The sequence below is a fragment of the Stegostoma tigrinum genome, chromosome 26, assembly GCF_030684315.1.
Source record: "Stegostoma tigrinum isolate sSteTig4 chromosome 26, sSteTig4.hap1, whole genome shotgun sequence".
Taxonomy (NCBI): domain Eukaryota; kingdom Metazoa; phylum Chordata; class Chondrichthyes; order Orectolobiformes; family Stegostomatidae; genus Stegostoma; species Stegostoma tigrinum.
In genome coordinates this window covers 34,520,455-34,545,893 of record NC_081379.1, presented here as the reverse complement: position 1 = coordinate 34,545,893, position 25,439 = coordinate 34,520,455, and the positions used below count along the sequence as shown (strand labels likewise).

Sequence of the window (25,439 nt, the reverse complement as noted above, 5' to 3'; positions counted from 1 at the left end):
TGCACATTGTCGATCATCAGGGAATATTCCCACTTTTGTTCTTAGGATGGAGGGAAGATCATTGGTGAAGATGGTTGGGCCTTAGAAACTACTCTGGGGAACTCCTGGAGCTGAGATGACTGACCTCCAACTACCACAGCAATCTTCGTTTGTGCCAGATATGACTTCAACCAATGGAGAGAGATTTTCCCCCGATATAAAATGATGTCCAATTACGCTTGAGCACCTTGATGTCACAATTGGTCAAATGCAGCCTTGATGTCAAGGGCAGTCACTCTCACCTCACCTCTGGAATTCAGCTCTTTTGTTTAGGTTTGGACCAAGACTGTAAATGAGGTCCGGAGTTGAATGACATAATCTGAACTAAGTGTCAGTGAGCTGGATTTTTTTAAGTAAGTGCTGCCTAATATCACTGTTGATGACACTTTCCACACTTTACTGATGATTGAGAGCAGAGTGATGAGTGGCCAATTTATTGAATTTGATTTACCCAGCTTTTTGTATACAGGACATACCTGGTCAAACTTCCATATGTTCAGGTAGATGTCAGTATTGTAGCTGTACTGGCGCAGCTTGGCTAGGGGATGGCAAGCTCTAGACCAGTACTATTGCTGGAATGTTGTTTGGACTCTTAGCTCTTGCAGCATCTTGCCTTCAACTGTGTCATGCAGAGTGAACTAAATTAGCTGAAGGCAAGCATCAATGATTCTGGGAACCTCTGGGAAAGGTCAAGCACTTCTGGCTGAAGGCATGGCAAATGCTTCAGTCTGAGCTTTTGCGCTGATAATGTTGGGCGGCTTCATTATTAAGGATGGTGATATTTGTGCAGCCTCGTCCTCCATTGTGTTGTTTAATTGTCTACCACCATTTATGACTAGATATGGTAGCATTGCAGAGCTTAGACATAATCAACTGCTTGTAGAATCACTTGACTCTATCGCTTGCTACTTATATTGTTTGGCATGCAAACTAGTCCTGTTTTGTGGCTTCAAGTTGACACCTTGTTTTTAGGTGTACCTGGTGTAACTGCTAGCATAGATCTGTTTATTCTTATTTGATGAACATTCTGAAGGCTAAGATAAGACTCAATAGAGGTGTTTAAAATTATCATAGACAGCATGCTCTGAGATAACTTTTCCCATTGTAGGCAGGATCTAGAATCAGAGGACATCAATTGCAATGATTGGTTATGAAATGAAATCTGCCATCTGAGTGTGTGGTGGAAAGTAGGTTTAATTGTGACTTTCAGAAGAATATTGGATAAGTATCTGAAGAAGAAACATTCGCAGAACTTTGGAGAAAGGACAAAGAATGGGAATTAACTGAGCTTATGTGCGTATTTAATGGATTCATTGTATTACTGTTGAGTTAAAGCTAGTGGAAACTAGAAATAAAACCTAAAAATCTCTTTTGGGAATTCTGTTTGTGTTAAAAGTTGCAAACAGTTCTAATAATCCTAAAAATAAACCTGCTTCAGTAGTTTTTTCAAAAATGTCAGAATTGCACTGTGTGATTCACATCAGCGAGAACAACACAGTATTGTAAAGACTTAATGGATGTATGATGTAATAGTTGATCAATGAAAATACAGATAGAATTAACATGTGGATATTCTCTACCCCAAGGGTTATGGAAGCACAACCTTTGGGTAAAATCAAGTACGGATTGATACATTTCTAATTACCAATGGCATTAAGTGTTTTGTGGAAAGTATCGGTAAAAGGCATTGAAGTGTTTGATCAGCCATGATTATGTTAAATAGTACAGCAAGCGAGATGGATTGAACGGCCTTCTGCTGCTGTGTTCCTATTGATAAAATGTGTGACAGATATCATTAGCCAATTGAAATACGGGGATTGTTACAGCATTATGATGTCATTGTCAACAACAGGAAACAATGATAAAGCTCTTAAAATAGAAAATATCACGAGTGCCCAGCTGAGGGAAAAGTTATTTTAAAACAGCATGACAATCCTTATAAAAGGTAGAATGTTCTAAGTACGTTGAAGCTAGTAGGAGGACAATGCTAGATTATTTTATTTGGCAAAACAGACTTGCATTGGAAAGAAAACAAGGCAAACTAAAGTGCTGTTGGAACTGCTGATTTCAGTGGAAGGCTTTAAAGTAACTGACAGTGCCAATGCTACTGGTGGTATCAATATCTACTGTCATAATATTGGAGACATCAATACTCTTTGTAAAGATGTTGAACGATTCAATATATCCCCTAAGATGACTGGAGGCACTGATATCTCTGTTCACAACTGTTTATTGTTTGGTTTATACGATTATAAACAGGAATTGAGAAAACAAAATAAAGAAGATAATAAATAGGATACAAATAAATCTGAAATCAAGTTAAGCCATTTATTATGTATAAACTAGAGCTCAAGTAATTGCATTATATTTGTAACTAAATTAATAGTCATCGATAAATAAATAAAAAGGAGAATTAGAAGTGTAGGCAATGCATTGAAACTGTAATACGTGGGAATGTGTGGACAGTAATACTCTACTGGATCGCCAAATCTAAGGTTACTTTCTGGCTTAAATGAATTTGGCACAGAGTTTTTGAGCTGAAATATGAGTTCAAGTTACTTCATTATATAAGTAGGAAGAAAGAATTTTTTGAATACTTTTTGCCAAACTACAGTCATAATACAAAGGAAAACGCAGATACAGGAAAAGAAGTGTATGTCTATATGTCAGCTGGTGATGGAGATACTGGTGCTACCTACAGATACAGTGTAGTTGCTACTCATCAAAGTAAGAATGCAGTCTTCAGGATTGATACCCAGAATGTTAATCATGGCACAATGGAACTGAAAACAGTCAGGAGGAAGGGCAGAAGCCCAGAGACCTGTGGTTGGTGGGGAGGGAATGATCAGAATAGGAAGACTGGAGTCAACAGATTAGGTAACTCGGAGGGGGAATGATAGTACCCTCTCTACAGTTATGACCGAGAGTGAGAGAGGTGTTGCTGTCTACCTCATGCAAAAGCTATGGGATATCCTGGAGCACATAAAATAAAATTTGTAAAGGGACAAATGATACGGGCAAGAAAAAGGTGAGGTGATAGGAAGCTCATATGGACCAGCACCACCAGCATGGCTCAACTGTCCTGAATGGCCTGTTGCTGGTATTCATATTTGAAGAACAACTTCAATACGGTAAACATATTCAGGAATTTTATGGGATGATGCAGGCAGTGGGTAGAATCAAAAGGCATAAAAATGTGAGCACAGTGACTGAAAAATTGATTGAAAAAGCTGGGTGGAGGAAGCGGTGAGGAGGTTTAGTGAATTGCAGAGAGCGGGACTGATTCGATTGAAGGATTTCTTAACTAACAGAAGGCAAAGAGAGATGGAACGAGAAATTTCAGAATTGCAAGAGAGAAAATCCAGGAGGACAGAGTAGAGCTAAAATGAAACAAAGCAATGGAAAGATTTATCAATAAGGAAGATTATAAGTTCTGTGCACTGTGGGAACAGAAAGTCAATATAAATCAGTGAGGGCTGCCTAAACTGGAGTTAAAATCAGGTGAATAATGGGAGACTGGCTAAAAGATTATAAAAACATTGTAAAGGATACATCTAAACCTGGTGACAGATAAAATAAAGTTGAGTTCTGGGTAAAACAGGGTTGCAATGTTATTTATGGTCTGGCTCAGCCTGATCAAGTGGTCCAGCAGAGGATGAAATTACTTTAAATTAAGACTATGATGGGGGCTGGAGACTATAACATTGATTGTTTTGATATTCAGCGGAATTTCTGCACTCCTTACATAGATTGTCCTACATGCAACTCCAGACCCACACCAATGTGTCTGACTTTTAACTACCCTCACAAATGCTAAGCATCTCCTCAGTTGTATCAAACTATTAAAAAAAATGTTGAATGAGAGCAAAACTGATGAAACATCCGTCTTCAACCTAGGTAGTAGAAACTACAAGAGCACATCCTGCACAGTCCCTGAGGAATTATCATCACTAACATCTGGGCATTAGTGCCAAAATTGACTCAACCAACAGCCTGACACATCAAACTGACAGAAACATGTCTGATAGTTAATGCACAGACTCCTCCAATACATCCCTGGGCATGTCTTGTCCAACCAACAGTACAGGTCCACGAAAGTTGAAAGAATGATGATAAACAAGATCCATGTAAAACTCCATATAAAAGCAGGATTGAAAGGTCTGCTTCAAGACTGATTCACAAATCTCATACTATACAACTTGCAATTTATTCTTCAAGGGACAGAGATAACTTAAATTGATTATTCTTTCATAATCAGGCAAGAACTGGTTGCAAATTTAAATCGGTTAAAGTACCGTAAATTAAAGATAACCTGATTTTTTATTTTGTTACATTCTGTTTTAAAATTTAATACAGCTTTGTACCTCCGTGTTAAACAGCTAATTAGCAGTCAATTTCTTTGCAACGGTGTAAAATATTTACCCTTCTGAACATAGAGAACAAAATTCATTAGTTTTATAATTTCTAATAGAGAGATGTTCATTCCATCTCCAGCAGTAATTGTACCAGTATTATCACAGAAGAAGAGATAAATGAGGTAATATGCATGTTTGTTTGGGTAATTAACTGTTCATATGTGCACAACATAGGTGGTTTTCTTTTGGCAACTGCAGAATTAAAAATTAGAAAAGGCAATCAAGAAACAATTCTAACTTTTAAAAAAATGATTCCAATATCCACATCAGCAAAACCTATTTCATTTTAAAACAAAAGCTGTCCCAGTAAGTTCGTGTGTTTAAACATGTAAAACCAATTTCCTCTTTTCTATAGTCTTTGTTGCACATAATTGAATTAGATAGCAAATTAAAATAGGCCTATTTATGTTTAGTACAGGCATCATCTACCCAGTGGATAAACAGTAAGTTGTTAGAAAACTGCTAAATGTAAAGAAACAAAAACATGAAAACTTGGAATAGTGTTACACCTGAATCATGATTAAACCATTCAACCTTGTAATGTTTAGGTGAGATCAAAATTTTTATAGATTTCAGATCATCAAAGAAAACAGTTTTCAATTATTTATGTCATGAAATATGTGCTCATCACTTCAGTGCTCAGAAAATAAACAAACAGAACATTCACATCGAAACAATCTAAGTTGCATTGCTGTATTTGGTTAAATTCCACCACTCCACAGAAGTTGGATGGAATGAAGAGCTAAGAGTGTAGTTAAACATTTCCTTGAAAAAGAAATTCTGAACAACTAGAGTTGTTCGGGACATAGCTGCAAGAGCCTGAACTCCATGCTTGGCTCTTTAAGAAAGACCAGTAAAGAATTCCATTGTTACACCACCTTCGGAGAAGAAATTCCACCTCATTTGTGTCACAAATGGGTGAGCTTTTACTCTGAGATTGTGCCCTCCAGTCCATAAAGGGAAACAACCTTCCCACATCTACCTTGTCAAATATTTTTTGCTTCAATAAGGTTGTCTAAACTCTTCTAAGCTGCAGTGAGTATACAGGCTCAACCTACTCAACCTCCCTTCATAAGACAGTCCCTCCATTCCCAGGATCAATGTCGACAACCCCTTCTGGATCGCCTCCGATGCCAATATGTCTTTCTGTAGATAAGGGAACCAATATTTGTTCACAGTATTACAGGTGAGATCCATTTAGTGGCTTACATAGTTCTACCAAGACTTTCTGATTTTTCTGTTCCATCTGCTTTGAAATAAAAGCCAATTTCTCCATTGTCCTTACCAATTACCTGCTGTACTCGAATGGTAGCTTTTTGTGATTTATCCATTAGGCACTCCCAAATCTCTCTGTGCTATAGCTTTCTGCAGTGTTTGTTTATTTAAAAAGTATTAAGCTCCTCTGTTTATCCTGCCAAAGTGCATAACTTTATGTTTTCCCACATTATATTCTACCAGTCAAGTTTTTGCCTATCTGCTTAATGTATCTATATACCCCTGCAGACTCTTTGTGCCATTCCACTTATTTTTGTGCCATGCGCAAAGCTGGCTACAGTCCATTAACTTGCACCATCCAAATTAATATATGTTACAATAAGCTATGGCCCAGCACTGATCCTGATGACTCTCCAGAAGTTACAAGATGCCATCCCGAAAGTCCCCCTTGCTGCAAACCTGTCTTCTATATTAGTAAGCCAATCCTCTATTCATCACTAATGTTCTGCCTCCAACACTGTGGGCAATTTTTTAAATTAAGTAGCCCAATTTGTGATATCTAATTAAGTAGCTTCTGAAATCCAAATATATTATTTCCGTTGCTTCCCCTTTATCTATTGTGTTTGTTAACACCTCAAAGAATTCCAACAAATTTGTCAGGCATGATTTTCCCTTTATGAATCCATGTAAACTTTGTCTGATCACATTATGCATTTCTAAATGCTCTGTTATTGCATTATTTATAGAAACATAGAATATAGGAGTAGGAGTAGGCCATTCAGTGCATTCATATTATCATGGGTGATCACCGAACTCAGTACTGTGTTCCCAATTTCTCTCAAACTTTTGATCTTAGCCCTAAGAACCATATTTAGCTCATTCTTGAAAATATTCAATGTTTTGGCCTCAACTGATTTCTGTGGCAGAGAATTCCATAGCTCATCACCATCTAGGTGAAGAAACTTCTCATCACAGTTCTAAATGGTATATCTCATATCCTTAAACTGCGAAAACAGATACTAATATTTTTACAATAACAGATGTTAAACTATCTTTTTGCCTCCTTCCTGTACAAAATAAAGGTGTTACATAGGCAATTTTCCAGTCCTCTGGGACTTTTCCAGAATCTAAATATTCTTGTAAGATTGCTTTCAGTGCATCCACCATCTCTGTGACTACTTCTTTTAATATCCTAGCATGCATCCAATAAAATCCAGGAGAGTTATTGGTCTTTAGCCACATAGTATCCCTAATACATTTTTCTGTGCTGATAGTTATTATATTTAATTCCTCATTTCCTTTGGTCACTGGATTATTTTCTTATGTTTGGAATGTAATTAGCATCTTCTACTATGAGCAGTATCAATTCAACTTTTCTGCCATTTCCGGGCTCCCCGTTATTTTGGACCCTCATTCTCCAAGGGGCCTTTGTGCCTTATTCTCTTTTCCTTTTTATATATTTAAAGAAGCTCTTGCTTGATATTACTGGAAAGTTTACCTTCAAAGTAACACTTCTCTTTATTTCTTTTTGTTGTTTTTTAAAACTTTTCCAAACATAAACCTATTTTAACAGCAAAGTGTATTACATTCAAAAATAAACTTTAAGAATATTTAAAGGGAAGTAAGGCTCATGATATCCAGGGCAAGTCATTTTCATGACACATCAGAAGAAGTGCAGTTATCTAATTAGTGTAGAAATAGCAATGTTTTGTGAATCGTATTTGATATTTCACACAGATTATTTTGCTGAGTAGTAACTGAAAATAGAAACAAAATGAAAATTATGCTGTTGTAACACTGTATCTGCTGCAGTTTAGAAAATTCTATGCCAAGTAACAGCATAGTGTGATAGTGGAAATCTTGAATCTGGTTGTTCCGGGAATAAGTTCTGTCTGAAAACTCCCAAGTGATGTGCCAATGCACCTTTAATTATCCCCAATCATTGATGTTCTCTGTCTTTTGTAATCCCTGAATATCAAGCAGCTGAGATCTTAGAAAGGGTAATATTACAACACGGCAGCTGCTTATATAAAAAAATAGTTTACCTTGGGACATAGAAATGCTTCATCTCAAATATAAATTTAGAAAAATAGTAATTGTGATTGACATTGCTGTTAGACTGAAGACTGATCAGAGATCTACTGCTTAAGTATACTTGATGAGTCTGCAATGACTTTTTGAAGTACGGTCCAGGGAGCAAAAATCATGAAATAATTCATACAGTAAATGGTGGAGGTGGAATAACAAAGCGACTTGTGTATGAATAATGCATGGCAAATTGAAGAGCAGTTTTACTCTTATTTTAAATGATGTAATATTTGAATAGATGCCAAATCATCTATCAGTTAAATGTGCGGCAGACACATCTGATCAAGCTCAAATGTACTAGTTCCAAACAGAATATTTATCTTTGGACTGACTCTGATTTCAGCCCAAGTACAGATTTTGATCTACAAATGTGAAATTAAAAACAAACAAAAAATAAATAAATTTACTGGATCCAGTATCCTGAATCCACCTTGTCAGTGGTGTTATATATTTCGAGCGCATTTGTTATTTCTTCTTGTTCAAAGGATGCATTTATCATTAAATATGTTATCTGATCAACTGTGAAACCCTCATTCGTGGCTATATAATCAATGTATTTCAGGGCAGTGTCAAGTTGCGATGGAACAGTAGCAGATCACATTTTTGTTCACAAAGCTTTATTGAATCAGTACTGGTGACCAGTTGTCTACCTACTCTCCAAGACAAGAGCTGAGATGGGATGTGAGATAGCTAAAGAGATGAATAAAGAAGTAACTAAGAAAGAAAAGGATAAAGTAGAAAATATAATTTTGAGACACCATGCTGTAACTAAATTGAGTCAGATTTAACAGCAAGGACTACAGAATTTCACCAACTGTTTTGGCATGAAACACGTTATGTAAAAATAGAAACTGCATTTTTTCATGCAATTACTTTTATATCTTCTTTAGACCCTTTCTAACAGAAAATTAATTATCCCATATTTGAATAGGTCCAATGTTCTCTTATTATGATGAAGACTTACATTTTTAGAAAATAAACACAACCATGTGCTAAACAGAGTTAGTAAATATTGTGCTGCCTGATAATCAAAGTGATGTCAGTGATTCCCTAATTTTTCCCTGTAGGACAATCCAGACACCTGAACCAACCGTACCTAGCAGCAGCTGTGTAGGAACAGAGTCATTTCATTGGATATGCAAATCTACATGATCCAATCATATATTTAGAATCAAAAATCTCAATCCAGTTAAACAGCACTATTCTGAAGCAGCCATGAATACAACATCCTCACAAGATATGGAACAGATGATCCAATGTTTACCGACAGAATTTTTTTTGGCATTAAGAAAAATAGAACTATTTGGGTTGAGGAAAAAAATAAGTGGTACGAAATGCAATTGGATTAAGAATCAAAATTCATTTTCAAAATAAGTTTGAACTTTTAAATGATATTTTATCTCATTTTAACTTGTACAACTGGAAAGAAATTGTCATAAATCTGTACAAAATGTTTTAATAACAAGGCGAGCATCTAAATCACAAGCGGGAGTAAGTCACATAACCTCTCAAGACTGATCTACCACTCAGCAAGATCATGGCTGATCTGATAACTCTACATTCCTTCCTACCCTTGAAAACCTTTCACCCCCTTCCATATCCAGATCTATCCAACTCTGCCTTAAAAGTATTCAGAAACTCTGCTTCCACTACCATTTAAGGAAGAAACCTATGATCCACTGTGTGAAAACATTTCTCTTCATCCCAGTCTTAAATTGGTGGTCTCTTATTTTTAAACTGTAACCCCTAGTTTTGGACTCACATACATCTTTTCCGTATCCACCTTGTCAAGATCTCCCAGAATCCTTTGTGTTTCCATCAAATCACCTCTTACTCTAACTTCCAGTGGATATAAATCTTACCTGTCCAACCGTTCCTCATAAGGCAACCCACCCATTCCAGGTATTCATCTAGGAAACTTCCTATGGACTGCTTTCAACATCTTTACATCCTTCTTTAAATTTCAGAACAATGCTACAAACTGCACTCCAGATGTGGTCTCATCAATGCCCTGTGTCACTGAGGCATAATGTCCTCTTACAATAAAAAAGAACATCCTATTAGTTTTCCAAATTACTTGCTGTACCCAGCATACTAATCAGATACAACTTAAGCATGAGGACATCGCAGATTCCTCCGTATCTCAGATCTCAGTATTCGCTCACCATTTAGATCAGGGAGCTAACTCACAGCCTGTGGACTGCATACAGCCTGCTAGAACATTCTGTCCCTCCCTCTTCAAATAAATTGCTGTTTCTCAATATAATGAAAATTTTGCAAAATTTTCTAGAATCTGTGTCACACAACAACTATCACCGCAGCCATTTCTTTCAAGATCCTATGTTGATGTCCATCTGGACTGGGCACCTATCTCCAACAAAACCTGAAGTTGCAGGAAAAGCTCAGCAGGTCTGGTAGCAGTTGTGAAGAAAAATCAGAGTTAACATCTTGGGTCCAGTGACCCTTCCTCAGAACAGGACCTAAACATTAACTATGAGCTTTCCAGTAGCTTCTGGTTTTGTTTCGAATTTATAGCATCCGCAGTTCTTTCGGGTTTTACCTGTCTCCAACAATTTATCACCGCCTTGGTGATTGTAATTTTCTTGAATTCCTCCCTGTTTCCCATTTACAGCTATTTCTTGGAGGGAGCTTGTATCCTCTATCGTGAAGACCAATGCAAAATACCTGTTCAATTCACTTGCCATGATGTTCTATTATTGATTCTCCAATCTCACTTTCCAGAGGATCAGTGGTCATCTTGTTAACTTTTTTTTAAAAGATCTACAGAAACTTCTACTGTTTTTATATTTTTAGCCAGTTTTCTCTTGTACTTTTAACTTTTCCCTTGTTTTTAATCTTGTAGTCATTCTCTGGACAATTGTAAGTTTTTACTATAGTTTGATACCATGTTTAACTGTCACAGTTAACCACGGACAACGAGTCCTCACTTTGGAATTTTTCTTTCTTGTTGGCATACATCTGCCTGTGTATTCTTAAAAAAAATCCCCTTGAATATCTGCCACTGTATCTCTATCAATCTCACACAATCCACTGCAGAATTGTTTTTAAACAATATTTTCCATCTGTTCTGTTCACAATTGGGTGCAAGAAACTGAAATTTCAAACCTGAGCTTCCCATAAAAATCTCTAAGTCCTTAAAATCTTTTCCTATTTTGTCTCGAAAGGCTAATTGCATGAGTGCATTCTAAGATAGCATGAATGTTATCCCACTAGAGATTTTCCAAAGCTGGTGGCTCAGCTAACGTTAAATAAAATGGTATAACTTACATAATTAAAATTTGAATAAGTTACCCAGCAATTTGACATCCCATTTCTTTGTCCCATTACTCCAACTCTTGCCTATTTTATACCAACTTATCATTCACTCTGTTTACATTAGCAGGAAGCTTTTCTAAAATCTACTCAATTTGCACAAATAAGTAAATACATTTACAGTTAATTAAGTTATTGATTTTCCTTTAAAAAACTGAAAGAAACTGTTTTGTTGTATTTTAACCATATTCCTTTGTCGTATTTGGTTTCCAATTAAAATTTCAATAACATTCTCAGTTAAACAGTTCAATGATGACATCAATTTTCCATTAATGAATGGGCCCAAAGGAGGCAATAACAGAAGCCAAATATATAGGATCCATGCCATGCCTATTTGCAATCAAATAAGCTCTTAGATCTTCCTTCTCCATCTAAATCCATTGGTACCAAATACTTGGCATATGTGACAAGGTGAGAAAAGATGGTGATATATCTTGGTGATAGATTTTAAAACAAGGAAGTCTACTGGCAAAGATAATGTTTTATTCAAATTGGTCTTTGACGACCATTTGCGGGAAAAACATATTTAAAATCAGATTTGTGTTTAATTTCAAAAAGAATTGTTTGCAATACTTTGGTGGTCCTATAAAGGCTTCACATTTTTAAATTAATAAACAACTTCTTCTAAGTTGTTGCTACTCAATAATCATGCACATTTAGGGAAATTTTAACATGACATGCCCAGTATAGGAGAACTAGCGCAGCACAGGCAAACGCAAACTGGAAGTTGGACTCTCCCACACACTATGGATGAATGATTTTCCTAGCTAGAAGGGAGCTCGATTGTTAAGCTTGTCTGACATAATCCAGTAGAGAGTAATTCCAGAGAAGCCGACAAACCCAGAAGGGTTCATGGCCCTAAGGAAGTTCGGGAGCAAAAAAAACAGCCTTGTTGGCAACAGGGAAATGGAAAGAAGTGGGTGGAGGTTGGATACCTCCTTGGTGGGTTTGGGTAGGGAGTTGAAGAAGAATGGATGGACTCAGGAGATGGCTGTTCAATTGTGGGTGGTTTTTGAAGCAGGCACACTTAATTCAATAGCGAAATGGAAAAGCACTGATCCAGCAATTCCTTACTGAGCTTTAGGGGCCAGGTTTCCAGAAGTTTAAAAAAATGACTAGGCTGGTTAATGCTAAATTCAAATAGGAAATAATAAATGATACAGCCTCAGTATAATGTTAGAAATGTCAACTCACTATCATTGAGCAGCTTAGATATGCGTTCTTGACCCTCCTTTGTTGAAACCCATCATTTAAAAAACAACTCACAGCATTTTACAAAGGGAAAGATTACATGACAATGCAGGAATTTAGGAACAAAAGAACACAAGGTAATTGTTTGGAAGGCTTGGACCTATAACAATACTGCACAGAGGTGTAATCACTGAAGGGTTTATCTGATAGTGGAATACCGAAGACAGAGAACAAGACATTGGATGAAAAGAAGACAGAAGGTTAAAGGTCAGATGTTTCATTTACTGCAGTTAGATGAAAAGATGCCAAAACAAAAGGGACAAGCTGTTCAGTGTGTCTCAAGATTGGGCCCTGAGAGTTACTCCGTTTGAATATTGCAAGAGGAAGGAGAGGAAGATGTCTTCTGTAGCATCATGCCAGAGATGTTATAAATAATTGAGGATGATCCTTCTTTAATTTGGAGGCTGATGTGGGAGGAAGGTGAAGTCAAGATGAACCCTATCATGCACTTGGAAGTGGAGAGGGAATAAAACAGGGCACATGAAATGTACACTGTTGTGTGCCATTATCAACCCGGTAGTGGGAGAAATGAGAAATCCTGAACATACTTGGTGTGTTAGTGCAGGAGGTTGCCTTGTCCTAACAAATACAATGGGGATAACCTTAGAGGAATTGAGGTGTGAGGAAGTGCAGTTAAGCTAGATACAGGAGTCAGCATTATTAACATTTCCAGAAATAGAAACAATGAAGTCAAGAGGTAAGGGTAAAGTCAGACAGAGCATGTGAAGACAAGAGAAGGGTGGAAATTGGTAGTAAAGTCTATTAGGCTACACAGTTAAATTGCAGGAAACAGCACCATCATCAAAAAAAGTTACCATCACTAAGGTATAGAAATTGACGTAGGGATGCTGAATTTTGCTGAGTAGAAATTGAAAAGCAGGCAGGAAGGGATTTTTGTGCACCATTCTGCTAGCATTTATACATACATTTTAAAAATCAAAACGTAAGCCATAAACTTTCTACACCAAAGTCTTTTTGACCATTTTCACAATTAGCATTTGGGTTTGAATCCAGCTTATTCCTGCTAGAATGGAAGCATCCTACCTCCAAAGGGGAATCCAAATGATTATGTACCTTTAATCCAATCCCTCACACAAGTACCCACAACACAATTTCCCTAACTTGTCCATAGTTAATGCACACTTCTCAAGCACAGCAAACATTGTTATGGCTGAATGGAAACTTTCTACAGGCTGTTTTTAAATGTCAAAGTTGCTAAATGGTAAGAAATGGTCAAAGCAGAGGAAATGTTTCTTACACCCAACTAATGGCACTTTTCACCTTGAATGAAATGTTATTGCACTTGCTTACATCCAAAATCTATCAGCAACCTGCAAAAGATTCTGTGCCCTACAGGTGACTTTCATTAAATAAAAACTCTTTGTAGTCATGCAAGATTAAATGGCTTTGATGTGTTTTGGAATAAACCATCACAACTGTCAAAACCAGGTGTTGAAGATGACAAAAAAGAAAAGACAATTTATCTAATATGACCTTCCTTGACACATGTCTCTTGACAGTTGTGACAGCTTATTTCTAAATCAAAAATGTAAGAGTTTAATCTCATACTATTGTGTATAGTGAAAGTCATACCCAACTTGACAATATCTTTTTATCGTGTTCTACTGTTTATTAAACTTATCAGTGAATGCAATTAAAATTCTGACAGGTGATAAACACAAGCAAACTGCAGAATTACTTTCAACCACTCATGAAATTTGATTGCACCACTTGCCAAGAAGTCAACCTTTCTGTTAACTACAGAACAGATTCATGCAATGCAGACAGGGGCTGTTCAACTCATTGCTTACAAGAGAGTAAATAGGCAGTGAAAACTGTATTCACTCCGAGAGATTAAACAACATTTCATAAATATATTCACTACAAATATCAAACGTGCATTAATTTGAAACTCTGAAATATTTACATATTTGAATATCTTCCATTATAATTAAAAGAGAAGCAGAAATTTTCTCTGAACTTTTTCATAGCAAATTTCTTCCAAAGTAAGTTTTGTGAAGAAAATTCTTTTAATCAATATGTGGATGCTTCTACTACAGAAAGAGCAAAACTAGACCTTCTTTTGGGCAATAAGGCAGGGCAGGTGACTGAAGTCAAAGCTGGGGAACACTTTGCATCCAGCGATCATAATTCTGTTGGTTTCAAAATGGTTTTGGAAAACAATAAACATTCCATAAAAATTAAAATTTTTAATTGGAGTCAGGCAAATTTTATTGGTATAAGACAAGATCTTTCAAAAGTTGATTGGAGTAGACTGTTCGCAGGTAAAAAGACATCTGACAAGTGGGAGGCATTCAAGAGTGTGACAACCAGAGTTCAGAGGTGTTTTGTTCCTGTCAGAGTAAAGGGTGATGCTGGTAAGATTACGGGACAATAGATAAATAAAGATAGTGAGGTACCACTCAAGAACAAAAGAGAATCTTATTTTAGATATAGACAACTTGGTTCAATTGAATCTCTAAATCAATATAAAGAGGCTAGGGGCTTTCCTAAGAGAAAAATCAGGAAGTCAAAGAGGGGATATGAGATAGCATTGGCAGATAAGGTTAATCGTAATCCAAAAAGATTCTACAGATAAATTAAAAGCAAGAGTGTAACAGAGAAGGTAGGGCATCTTAAAGATCAAGGAGGTCATCTTTGAGTTGAACCCCAGGCGAAAGGAGAGATAGTAAATGAATATTTTGCATCAGTTTTTACTGTGGAGAAAAAAATGGAGTCTAGCGAAAGCAGAGAAATAAACTTTGGTGTTTTAAAAGCAGTTCACAATATAGAAGAAGAAATTCAGGAGGTCTTAGAGAATATAAAGGTGGACAAATCTCCAGGACCTGATCTAATGTATCGCAGAATGTTGTGGGAAGTAAGGGAGGAAATTACGAGACCCCTTGCAGAAATATTTGCATCATCTGTAACTATGAGTGAGGTGCCTGATGACTGGAGGGTGGCTAATGTTATACCTTTTGTTTAAGGAAGGTTGTAAGGAGAAACTGGGGAACAACAGGCCTGAGAGTCTGACTTCGGTTGTGGGTAAATTGTTGGAGGTGATTATAAAAATTAGGATTATGGACATTTAAAGAGGCAGAAATTGATTAGAATAGTCAGTACAGTTGTGTGCGAAGAAAATTGTATCTCACAAACTTGAATGAATTTTTTGAGGAAGTTACGTAAAAGGTTGATGAGGGCAGAACAGTAGGTGTTGTTTATTTGGATTTTAGGAAAGTCTGTGACAAAGTTTCACATGGTGGATTAACTAGTAAAGTTAGGTCACATGGAATTCAGGGTGAGCATGCTTATTGGATACGTAATTGGCATAATGGCAGGAGACAGAGTAATGGTGGAGGGTTGCTTTTCTAACTGGAGACTTGTGACCAGCAGTGTTCCACAAGGATCAGTTCTGGGTCCTCTTTTGACATTTATATAAATAATGAAATATAGAAGGCATGGTTAGTAAAGTTTGCGGATGACACCAAAATTGGTGGCATTGTAGATCGTGAAGAAGGTTTTCTAAGATTACAAATGGATCTTGATCGAATGGGACAAAGGGCTGAAAAATGGCACATGTAATTCAATCAGGATAAACACAAGGCATTGCATTTTGGTACAACAAACAAGGGTAAGGCTTCTACAATTAATGGCAGGGCAAACTAATGGGTAGTGCCTTGGAGCAGAGAGACTTAAGGGTGTAGGTGCATTATTCTTTAAAGTGTGCATCACATTTAGACAGGATGGTGAAAAAGACATTTGGCACACTTGCCTTCATTGCTCAGTCCTTTGAATATAGGAGTTGAAAAGTTATATTGAGGTTGTACAGGATACTGGTGAGGCCTCTTCCAGAATACTGTGTCCAGTTACGGTTGCCCAGTTACAGGAAGGATATTAACAAGCTGTCGAGGGTAAGGAAGGTTTGAGTTATAAAGAAAGGCTGGATAGGCTGGGACTTTTCTCACCAGAGCGCAGGAGGTTGAGAGGTGACCTGACAGAAGTTTCTAAAATAATGAGAGGTATAGATAGAATTAATGGTAGTTGTCTTTACACCAAGATGTGGATTTCAAGACTAGTGGCACATTTTTAGCGTGAGAGGAGAGAGATTTTAAAAAGACATGAGGCAAATTTCTTACACAGATGATGATTCGCATGTGGAATGTACTTCCTGAGGAAGTAGTGGATGTGGGTACTATTAAAACATTTAAAAGATATTTGGATGGATACATGAATAGGAAAGGTTTAGAGTGATATGGCTCTAGAGCATGCAGTTGGGACTAGTTTAGTCTAGATTATGTTTGGCATGGACTGGTTGGACCGAAGGGAATGCTTTCGTGCTGTATCACTCCATTGTATTGTATTGTAGATTTCTTTTGTAGTGATGTGTAGACTCAAGGGAAAGTGGTTAGATCTGTTAAGTAGATGGTCAGCTTGTGGTTCAGAATAATGCCAGAGGTGTACGTGTCAGATTCCTATTCCAGCTGAATTAGACCTGGGTCTGCTTTCAGTCTCTGCTCCTGATAGTGGAGGACTATGCAAGACGCCACAGACAAAAACTGTCAAAAAAAAAGTTAAAGATGAAGCCTCAGCAAATAATGAGCCAAGGACCTGCCTTCAGTTAGATCAATACTGATCTGTTTGTGCAGCATCAACATTGATTTATGAATCATGTTTGAGAAACCTGTCAGAAATTTTTGAGGATTTCACAGCATGATGTGGTATTTGGATTTTCAAAATGCATTTGAAAGGCAAATGCTGGAGGTTAAAAAACATAATTAGCGTACATGAGGGAAGGAGTAATTTACTAATATAGATTGAAGATCAATTAACAGAAAAAAAACAGGTAGTAGGAACAAGTGGATCATTTTCAGATTTGCATGTGGGTACTGCAAGGATCAATGTTTAGGCCTTATTGCTTCATAATCTGTATTAATTATTAGATATGGGAAGCAAATTTAATATTTCAAAGTTTGCAGATGCCATTGAGCTTGATGTGAATGGGTGTTGTGAGACATCAAAAGGATTTAGGTACACTAAGTGAATGGACAAGAACATAACAAATAGAATGTAACATGGAGAAGTGTGAAGGTATGCAATTTGGTAGGAAGAACAGAGATATAGAGTTTCTCTTAAATGCAAGAGATCAGAAAACGTCTAAAGGGATTTGGGTATCCTTGTTTATAAGCCGCTGAAAGCTAATATTCAAGTGCAGCAAGTAATTAAAAAGGCAAATTGCACATTGGCTTTGATCAACAGAGGACTTGACTTTGGGAGTACTAATATCTTACTTCAATTGTAATGAATCTTGGTGAGACCACAACTGGAGTATTGTGCGCAATTCTGGTCCATTACCTAAGCAAGGATAGACTTTCCATAGGAAGCGTGCTGAGGAGGTTCATCAGATACTTCTTGGGATGGTAGGATCATTCTGTGAGGAATAAGGAGGCTGAGTTTGTACTTTCTCCAGTGAGGAGAAACAAGAGGCAATCTCATTGAAATTTACAAACTTCAAGGGCTTGAAATACGAGATACAGGAAAGGGGTTTCTACTGGTTGGCAAGGGATCTAGAACCAGGCATAGTTTCAAAATAACGGGTCAGTCATTTAGTTCTACGATAAGGAAAATTTCTTCACTCAGAGGATACTGTCTCTTTGGAATTCTTTACTCCAGAGGACTGTGTTAGCTCAGTATGAGATTATGTCCCAGATGGAAGTTAATAAATTTTCAGACATGAGTAACATCAAAGGATAGCAGAGGAAAATAATGATGAGGTAGATGATCAACCATGATATCGAATGACCTAGCAGAGTTGTGGAGCCGAATGGCCTAGTCCTATGTTCTAAAAATTTCATTAGCTTGGGGTAATAATAGAAATAACATTGGTTCTTGTCAGTAGAATGGACATCTCCTCATAGTCCAATTCACTTGCTGATTTTGTTTAGCATTTAGGAGGGTCAAAACCTCTCGTGATGAATATAGTAGAGAAAACAAAGGGAAGTTTTACAATGTATATTAGGTGTCTGCTCTCAGTTTGAAGCAATTTCATTATCAATCTGCAGTTATGTTGCATTCATCAATCTCCTCGTGCAAACAGCGACATATAATAAGTGGTAGCCTAATTGTGGTAACTAAAAGTGACTAAGATAATTACCCTCCTTATAACATAACCCCGAAACTAAAGATTTATCAGGAACAATTACAGATACCTAATCTCAAGTGTGAATTGCTAACTTTGAGTCAGGTGGCACTTTCAGCAATCAAGTAAGTTTATTTTGATATTTTTGACATTTGTTTCATTTAGATTGCTAGATTCTCAACATTGCAAAATATCCATGATGATCTTAAAAAAAAGATTTGTGTAAGTCATTAGTGAGTTCAGCAGGTCCATAAACATGATAAATTCAGTAACCAACTGCGTGCCATTCAGTATTGTTTATACAATAGATAAGAATTTTTTTTTCCTTTATTCATTCATGGGATGAGAGCTTTGCTGGCCGGGCAGCATTTATTGCCCATCTCTAATTGCCCAGAGAGTAGTTAAGAGTTAACCACATTGCTGTGAGTCTGGAGTCACATGTAGGCCAGACCAGGTAAGGATGGCAGTTCCTTCCCTGAAGGAGATTAGTGAACCAGATGGGTTCTTCCGATAATTGACAATAGTGTCATGGCCATCATTAGATTGTTAATTCCACCATCTGCTATGGCAGGATTCGAACCAGAGTCCCCAGAACATTACCTGGGTCTCTGGATTAATAATCCAAAGATAATACCTCGAGGCCATCTTCTCCCCACAATACAGTAAATTTACTTTAGTTACAGGATTAATTATATTTAAGCATAGGCTATTCAAGCATGGTACATGCCTTTGAGATTTGTCAGTTGGTGAAGAAAATGTGACATATCGAAATGCAGAATATACAAAATGAGCACTGTTACAATTAACACTTTTCCCAGCATTCTTACAGTGTTAAAGTCACAACACAGTTTTGAACAAATTCATTTGTATCTGGATTTTTTTATCTTTATAAATTTATGAATGGAGTGAATGGGTTCATAAGTTACAGCAGTAACAATTACCCTTCTATACCCTCTTTGTATGGAGAGAATTCACTGTACATGTGATCAAAAGCAAACATTGTGTGTTGTGAAAGAGAAACAGAAGTATAACCAGCAGATCCAGTGGCATTTACAGAGACAGAAATAATTAACATTTAATTAGTAACTTGTTTTTCAATACAGATGATGCCAGATTTGCTGAGTGTTCTCAGCATTTAGTATTGTTTTAGTTCATAGTGCGCCAGACTACTTAAAACCCCCCAGAAAACCATCTTGTCAAACTATCTAGCTCAGGCTAAAACTGGTACTTTATTATCAGAAGTAAATTCACATCCTAAGCAAAATTATTAAATTCAGAACAGCATGCAACTATCGACTTCTTGAAATGAAAGTAACAACAAACACCACGAGAATCTAAAGTCATGTGTTCCAGAATTCTTTTTCACCATACAAATTTTGAATCTATGCCCAGGACATGGAAATATGACTAAATTGAATTAACTAAAAATGTCACAGTGTTAATTTTCAGACAATAATTATCCATTATTCATGAAGCATTCTGGTGAGTAGCTACGACATGCAATTTCTTAACTAATATACATATAGTTTTCAAAAGCTTGGGTGTTAACCAAAGAATCAATGCAATCATTAAGCTAACGACTTACATCTATTGCTGCAGCTGAGTGCCTGCTTGGACAGAGTTTGTGAACTCACTTAAGCCAGGTCCAATACAAAGTCAAAGCGCAACCAATTGATAGAACCTACTTTAAAATCACAGGATATTATGCTTGCTCCAATTCTGCATGATCAAGGGATAATATAAAAATGTTTCATAATGAAAGCACAATTGGGAGGTTAGAAAAAATTCAAGTGCTGGTGAGTTTTTTATTTCCTCCCCTTTTCCTTTAATGCCCTAGTATGAAATATTACTCGGAAATTTTTTGTCTCTTTATTAAGATTAGAAATTATAGGAATGAAGCATTTATTGTAAAATAGTGTTATGGAACTAATGTAGAATTCCAACTCCATAGGTTTTTGGTACTGTAAATATTTAGGAGTACAGTACTGTTATGAAGCAGAGGTTGGCCCCTCCCTCTGAGAAACAAAACCGAAACACCCAAAGAGGAGCACCTCGCCCTATAATCTGAAAAAGGAGTGTGAAAAATGGTGTAACCTGCCTTTCAGCAACTTCTAGTGGTTAAATAAAATAAATCCCTGCCACTCATTTTGCAAACAACAATTAACAATTTATTTATCTAGCTCTAACAATGAACAAATTAACTAAACCATTAACAAATCAAATAAATGCCTTCTAACTACTAACTATTCCCGCATAAAACAAAATTCTGTTCCAATAAATACAAGTCCCAGTTATATATAACAAAATAGAAAAAGAATTGAACTTCGTCTCTCAACATTACAGCCAGGTTGTGTCTCTTCCAGAATGCTCTGCTCCTTCTTCGTCAAATGTTCGGTCAGGAATGCCTTTTCCATTGATTTGTCTGTCAAGAATATTAACTAGTTGTGCTGTTGGCACCTTTCATATTTGGATGGTGCTTTTACTAAGACTTAGAGAAGACTGTGAGAGCCAGTGATTCTCTTTTGAGAGCTGAGAGCCATTAACTTTGGCAGATGGCAGTTAGTTTTCCCATCTTTTTCCAACAGTCGTCTCCTTTTCTACTCTTGATGACATATCAATTTCTTACAATATGATTGTTCTACTTGGTCAAAACCATTAGATTTAAATTTAATCGGTTTTTGGTATCTAAGTGCCTGGTTCAAATTGATTGGCTAAATTCAACAACTTGCTGTCTTGATTACAAAACTGCTGCTTGGCCTGCTAACTTGGCCTTTTGACACAAATGTTTCAAAGCAGGTACTCGCTGTGTACCTGAGATAATGGGAACTGCAGATGCTGGAGAATTCCAAGATAATAAAATGTGAGGCTGGATGAACACAGCAGGCCAAGCAGCATCTTAGGAGCACAAAATCTCTGTGTACCTGCAAACTTTCAATCTGCCGCTCACAAACAACCACTTAAATCTCTAAAGCATAGAAAAAACATGTCATCTTCTAAAGGGACCACACAATGCTCCACCCACACACCGCCCCCAGCATTTTACAATTCTAACTACTTGCCTCCCAAATCCTCAAGTACTGTACCCAACTTCACAACAGTACCCAGACATTTGCTCCTTACTTGAAAGTTTTTTAAAAAATAATTTTATTGGCAGTGGCAACATGTCCAAGAACCTTGAATGAATATTAAAACAAATTAGATTATTGTCACTGGATTAACTGAGATTTCCTGAGTGGCAAATAGTTTTGAAATTAGTCCTAGTTTTGTGTCACAATATAAGTTAGTCACATACTAAATGTGAAAAAGATACACTATTTTTGTGGAAGGATATAAATACAAGCAAATCTTTGTTTTCTGTTTAAATTCTATGTTTGATTTCATGAAGTAACTTATTTGGAGCGAGTAAACACTGGTCAATCTTGAAACTACAAAAGGAATTGCTTATTTTATAGATTTCAGTACAAAAGTAGGTAGAATAGGATTTCAAAGGAGCAAGATGAGAATTGCACATCACCCAGGAATAGCCCTTAAGGGTGCAAATACTAAAAAATATTGTCTTCTAAATCAAACAAAAAAGCTTAAAATAATTCTAGACATAAGTTGGAATATAAATTTGGAACTGGGTAGAAGCATAAAGTGGCATCCAGTTTATCATGTATAATATTCAATGTTCTAAATATTACTTTCATCATATTTTTAAATATAGTAAATATTGTCACCTTTCTTAAATGTTATTACAATCTATTGTAGAACCAGGAAAAGAAAATACCTTGTTGCCGTGGCTAATTATCCAACCAAAACTTTTAACACCACAGGCAAGCTGATTAGTGGATACATCCAGGCAGGTCACTGTATTTCCATAGATGGAATGAAGTACCTTTGGCTCTGCATCAGGGTTCAGTAAGTAAACAGTATCTTCAGCTGCTGCTATTACTGGCTGACTTCCAGCTGTATTTAGAGGACCACCTGGAACAAGTTGAAGATAGCTAGCCTATAAAATAATGAGATAAAAATATTTTCCAGCAGTTTTATGGATTGCATACTTTGAATCAAAAAACAAACATAAAACAATAATCTAATTGTCAACTAAACATTGTTGCCATGTGTAGCTTTGCCTTCTGGAAACTGAATTAAACCTTCATTCAAACTAGCTAACTTTTATCGTTCAAGCTCTCAACTATGCAGGACAATGAAATAATGAAGGAATGATAGGAGGTGATTTAATTTCTAGGCCATTCAACTCTTCTACCACTAACATCAGCTGGCATGAGAATAGCTCTGATGAAGGGTCCTGACCCAAAACATCGACTTTGCTGTTCCTCTGATGCTGTCTGAACTGCTGTGTTCCTCCAGCTCCACACTGTGTTGACTTAGAATAGTTTATCTGTCAGCTCAAAAAAAAAATCACACACCCACTTCAACACACACAAGAAAGTTGGCCTAAAATTACTGTTTAAGCATAAGATGACATTTCCACCAGCTTACAGAGATGGGCACCGAAGGATACATGCAGTCACTTCCAGCTATCCTATTGACAATTTCCATTGAACTCAGCTGTCAACTTAAACATTCAATATCGAGAATGTCTGTTCAAAAAGCTTCCAATGACTCCAAGTGCAGACTGTATTGTACGCAGGAACGATATTGACTTTGGCCTGATCATTTGGACTCATGACTGGTCTTGCAGCTGCAATCATGAACGGGTTGATGGGAGAGCTCAGAGCTGGCAGATCAGCTATTTGGTGCAAGTGAGCCCTGCCAGCAGAAACAGAGTAAAAAAAAATGGGAGTTCAGCAACAGAGGACTGAAACAGGCTGCAACACATTCAAAACTCACACTACCAATCTGTGGTATAATTTAGGGAGTATTGATTGTCTGGCAGTTACCCTGCTTTCTGAGTTAATCTTGGTTATGTGGATAATTAAGGCTTTGCTGTATCACTTTTGGTCCTTTCCAAATGCAGTGAGTATTTCTTATTTGTTTTATCTAAATACTTTTTAAAATACTAAATCAATGAACTCTGTTAATACAGACCCAGACTGGCACAAAGCCAGCTGAATATTCTTCTCATTAGGTAATGAAACCAAAATAATTCCTGGTAAGAAAATGATGTCATGGCAACTCAGCAGGATTAAATGAGTGACCATAGTTAAATCATTCAAGGAATAACTAACACCTGTGATATTCCTGATAATTAGAGAAATGTATGAGAGACTTCTTTAATTAAATGAAAAATTTCACAACTGGAGTTTTATTCTTTTTAAAAACTTCTTTTGGGCTCACATTAATGAATGTGTTGCATATGGTTTTATATAAAATACATAGTATGAAGTATTGTGCTTCCCCTTTCTCAACATACATTTAATGCTGACTTCGCTCCATAACTTAAGTAAAAGAATTAATAATATCTGCTTTCATTGTGCCTTGGTTTTAACTAGGTTGCTGTCTTGGCCAACTTGAAGAAGATAAATTAACAACTCAAGAGGGGGAGTACAGAAAAATACTTTAAAGTGTTCAGGTTTTTTCAACTGTGGTACTCAATGCTTGAACAAAATGGCACTTCAAAAGCAGGTGTTTTCCTATGCAATAAACTGTACAATCTTAAACAGGTTAATTGTAACGTATGCCATGAAAGAAAGGAAACCGGCATTTACATTGCGCCTTCCAAATTCCCAGGATGTCCCACGGCACTTCACAGCTAAGAAAGTACTCAAAGTACCAGCGCTGCTGTAATGTAGGAAGTCAATTAACTGTAATTACGATGATATGCAGTAGAAATTACGTAGACTGTAGAATGTTTATACATTCATCCGGCTATGCTGCGAATTAGTAAATTATTACCCTGTTGAAAGCATTTGTGCTAAAAACTAACTTTGCAACTAAAATTACACAGAAGCAGAAAAGCACAAGAAATCAACAGCACAATTCTTGGTCCAATGTATAAACTGTATCAAATCAAAGATAAAGTTGAAAGTGCTTGTATCTTTAGGCATTACAGTGAGAATATAACCCTTTATAGTTTGAGATAATGGGAACTGCTGATGCTGGAGGCTCCAAGATAATAAAATGTGAGGCTGGATGAACACAGCAGGTCCAGCAGCATCTCAGGAGCACAAAAGCTGACGTTTCGGGCCTAGACCCTTCATCAGAGAGGGGGATGGGGTGAGGGTTCTGGAATAAATAGGGAGAGAGGGGGAGGCAGACCGAAGATGGAGAGAAAAGAAGATAGGTGGACAGGAGAGTATAGGTGGGGAGGTAGGGAGGGGATACGTCAGTCCAGGGAAGACGGACAGGTCAAGGAGGTGGGATGAGGTTAGTAGGTAGGAGATGGAGGTGCGGCTTGGGGTGTGAGGAAGGGATGGGTGAGAGGAAGAACAGGTTAGGGAGGCAGAGACAGGTTGGACTGGTTTTGGGATGCAGTGGGTGGAGGGGAAGAGCTGGGCTGGTTGTGTGGTGCAGTGGGGGGAGGGGGACAAACTGGGCTGGTTTTGGGATGCAGTGGGGGAAGGGCAGATTTTGAAGCTTGTGAAGTCCACATTGATACCATTGGGCTGCAGGGTTCCCAAGCGGAATATGAGTTGCTGTTCCTGCAACCTTCGGGTGGCATCATTGTGGCACTGCAGGAGCCCCATGATGGACATGTCGTCTAAAGAATGGGAGGGGGAGTGGAAATGGCTTGCGACTGGGAGGTGCAGTTGTTTATTGCGAACCGAGCGGAGGTGCTCTGCAAAGCGGTCCCCAAGCCTCCGCTTGGTTTCCCCAATGTAGAGGAAGCCACACCGAGTATAGTGGATGCAGTATACCACATTGGCAGATGTGCAGGTGAACCTCTGCTTAATATGGAAAGTCGCCCCATTTTGGAACTCAGTATCTTTAAATCAGGCAAATGGCGAGTATAGTGCTGTTTCTCAATACATATCTACCTGTATTTTGAACTTGCAATAATCTAACTTGACAACTGA

General features: G+C 37.2%; 1 protein-coding gene across 3 annotated transcripts in view; it reads right to left on the bottom strand.

The window, feature by feature from the left end:
* The window catches only part of fbxw8 (F-box and WD repeat domain containing 8), a 159,400-nt gene that overhangs the window by 39,186 nt on the left and 94,775 nt on the right, over nt 1-25,439 (bottom strand). For all 3 annotated transcript variants that reach the window (XM_048555923.2, XM_048555925.2, XM_048555924.2), the window contains one exon: nt 22,247-22,468. In XM_048555923.2, coding sequence (XP_048411880.1) covers nt 22,247-22,468 — 222 coding nt within the window. The remainder of the gene's footprint in view (nt 1-22,246; nt 22,469-25,439) is intronic.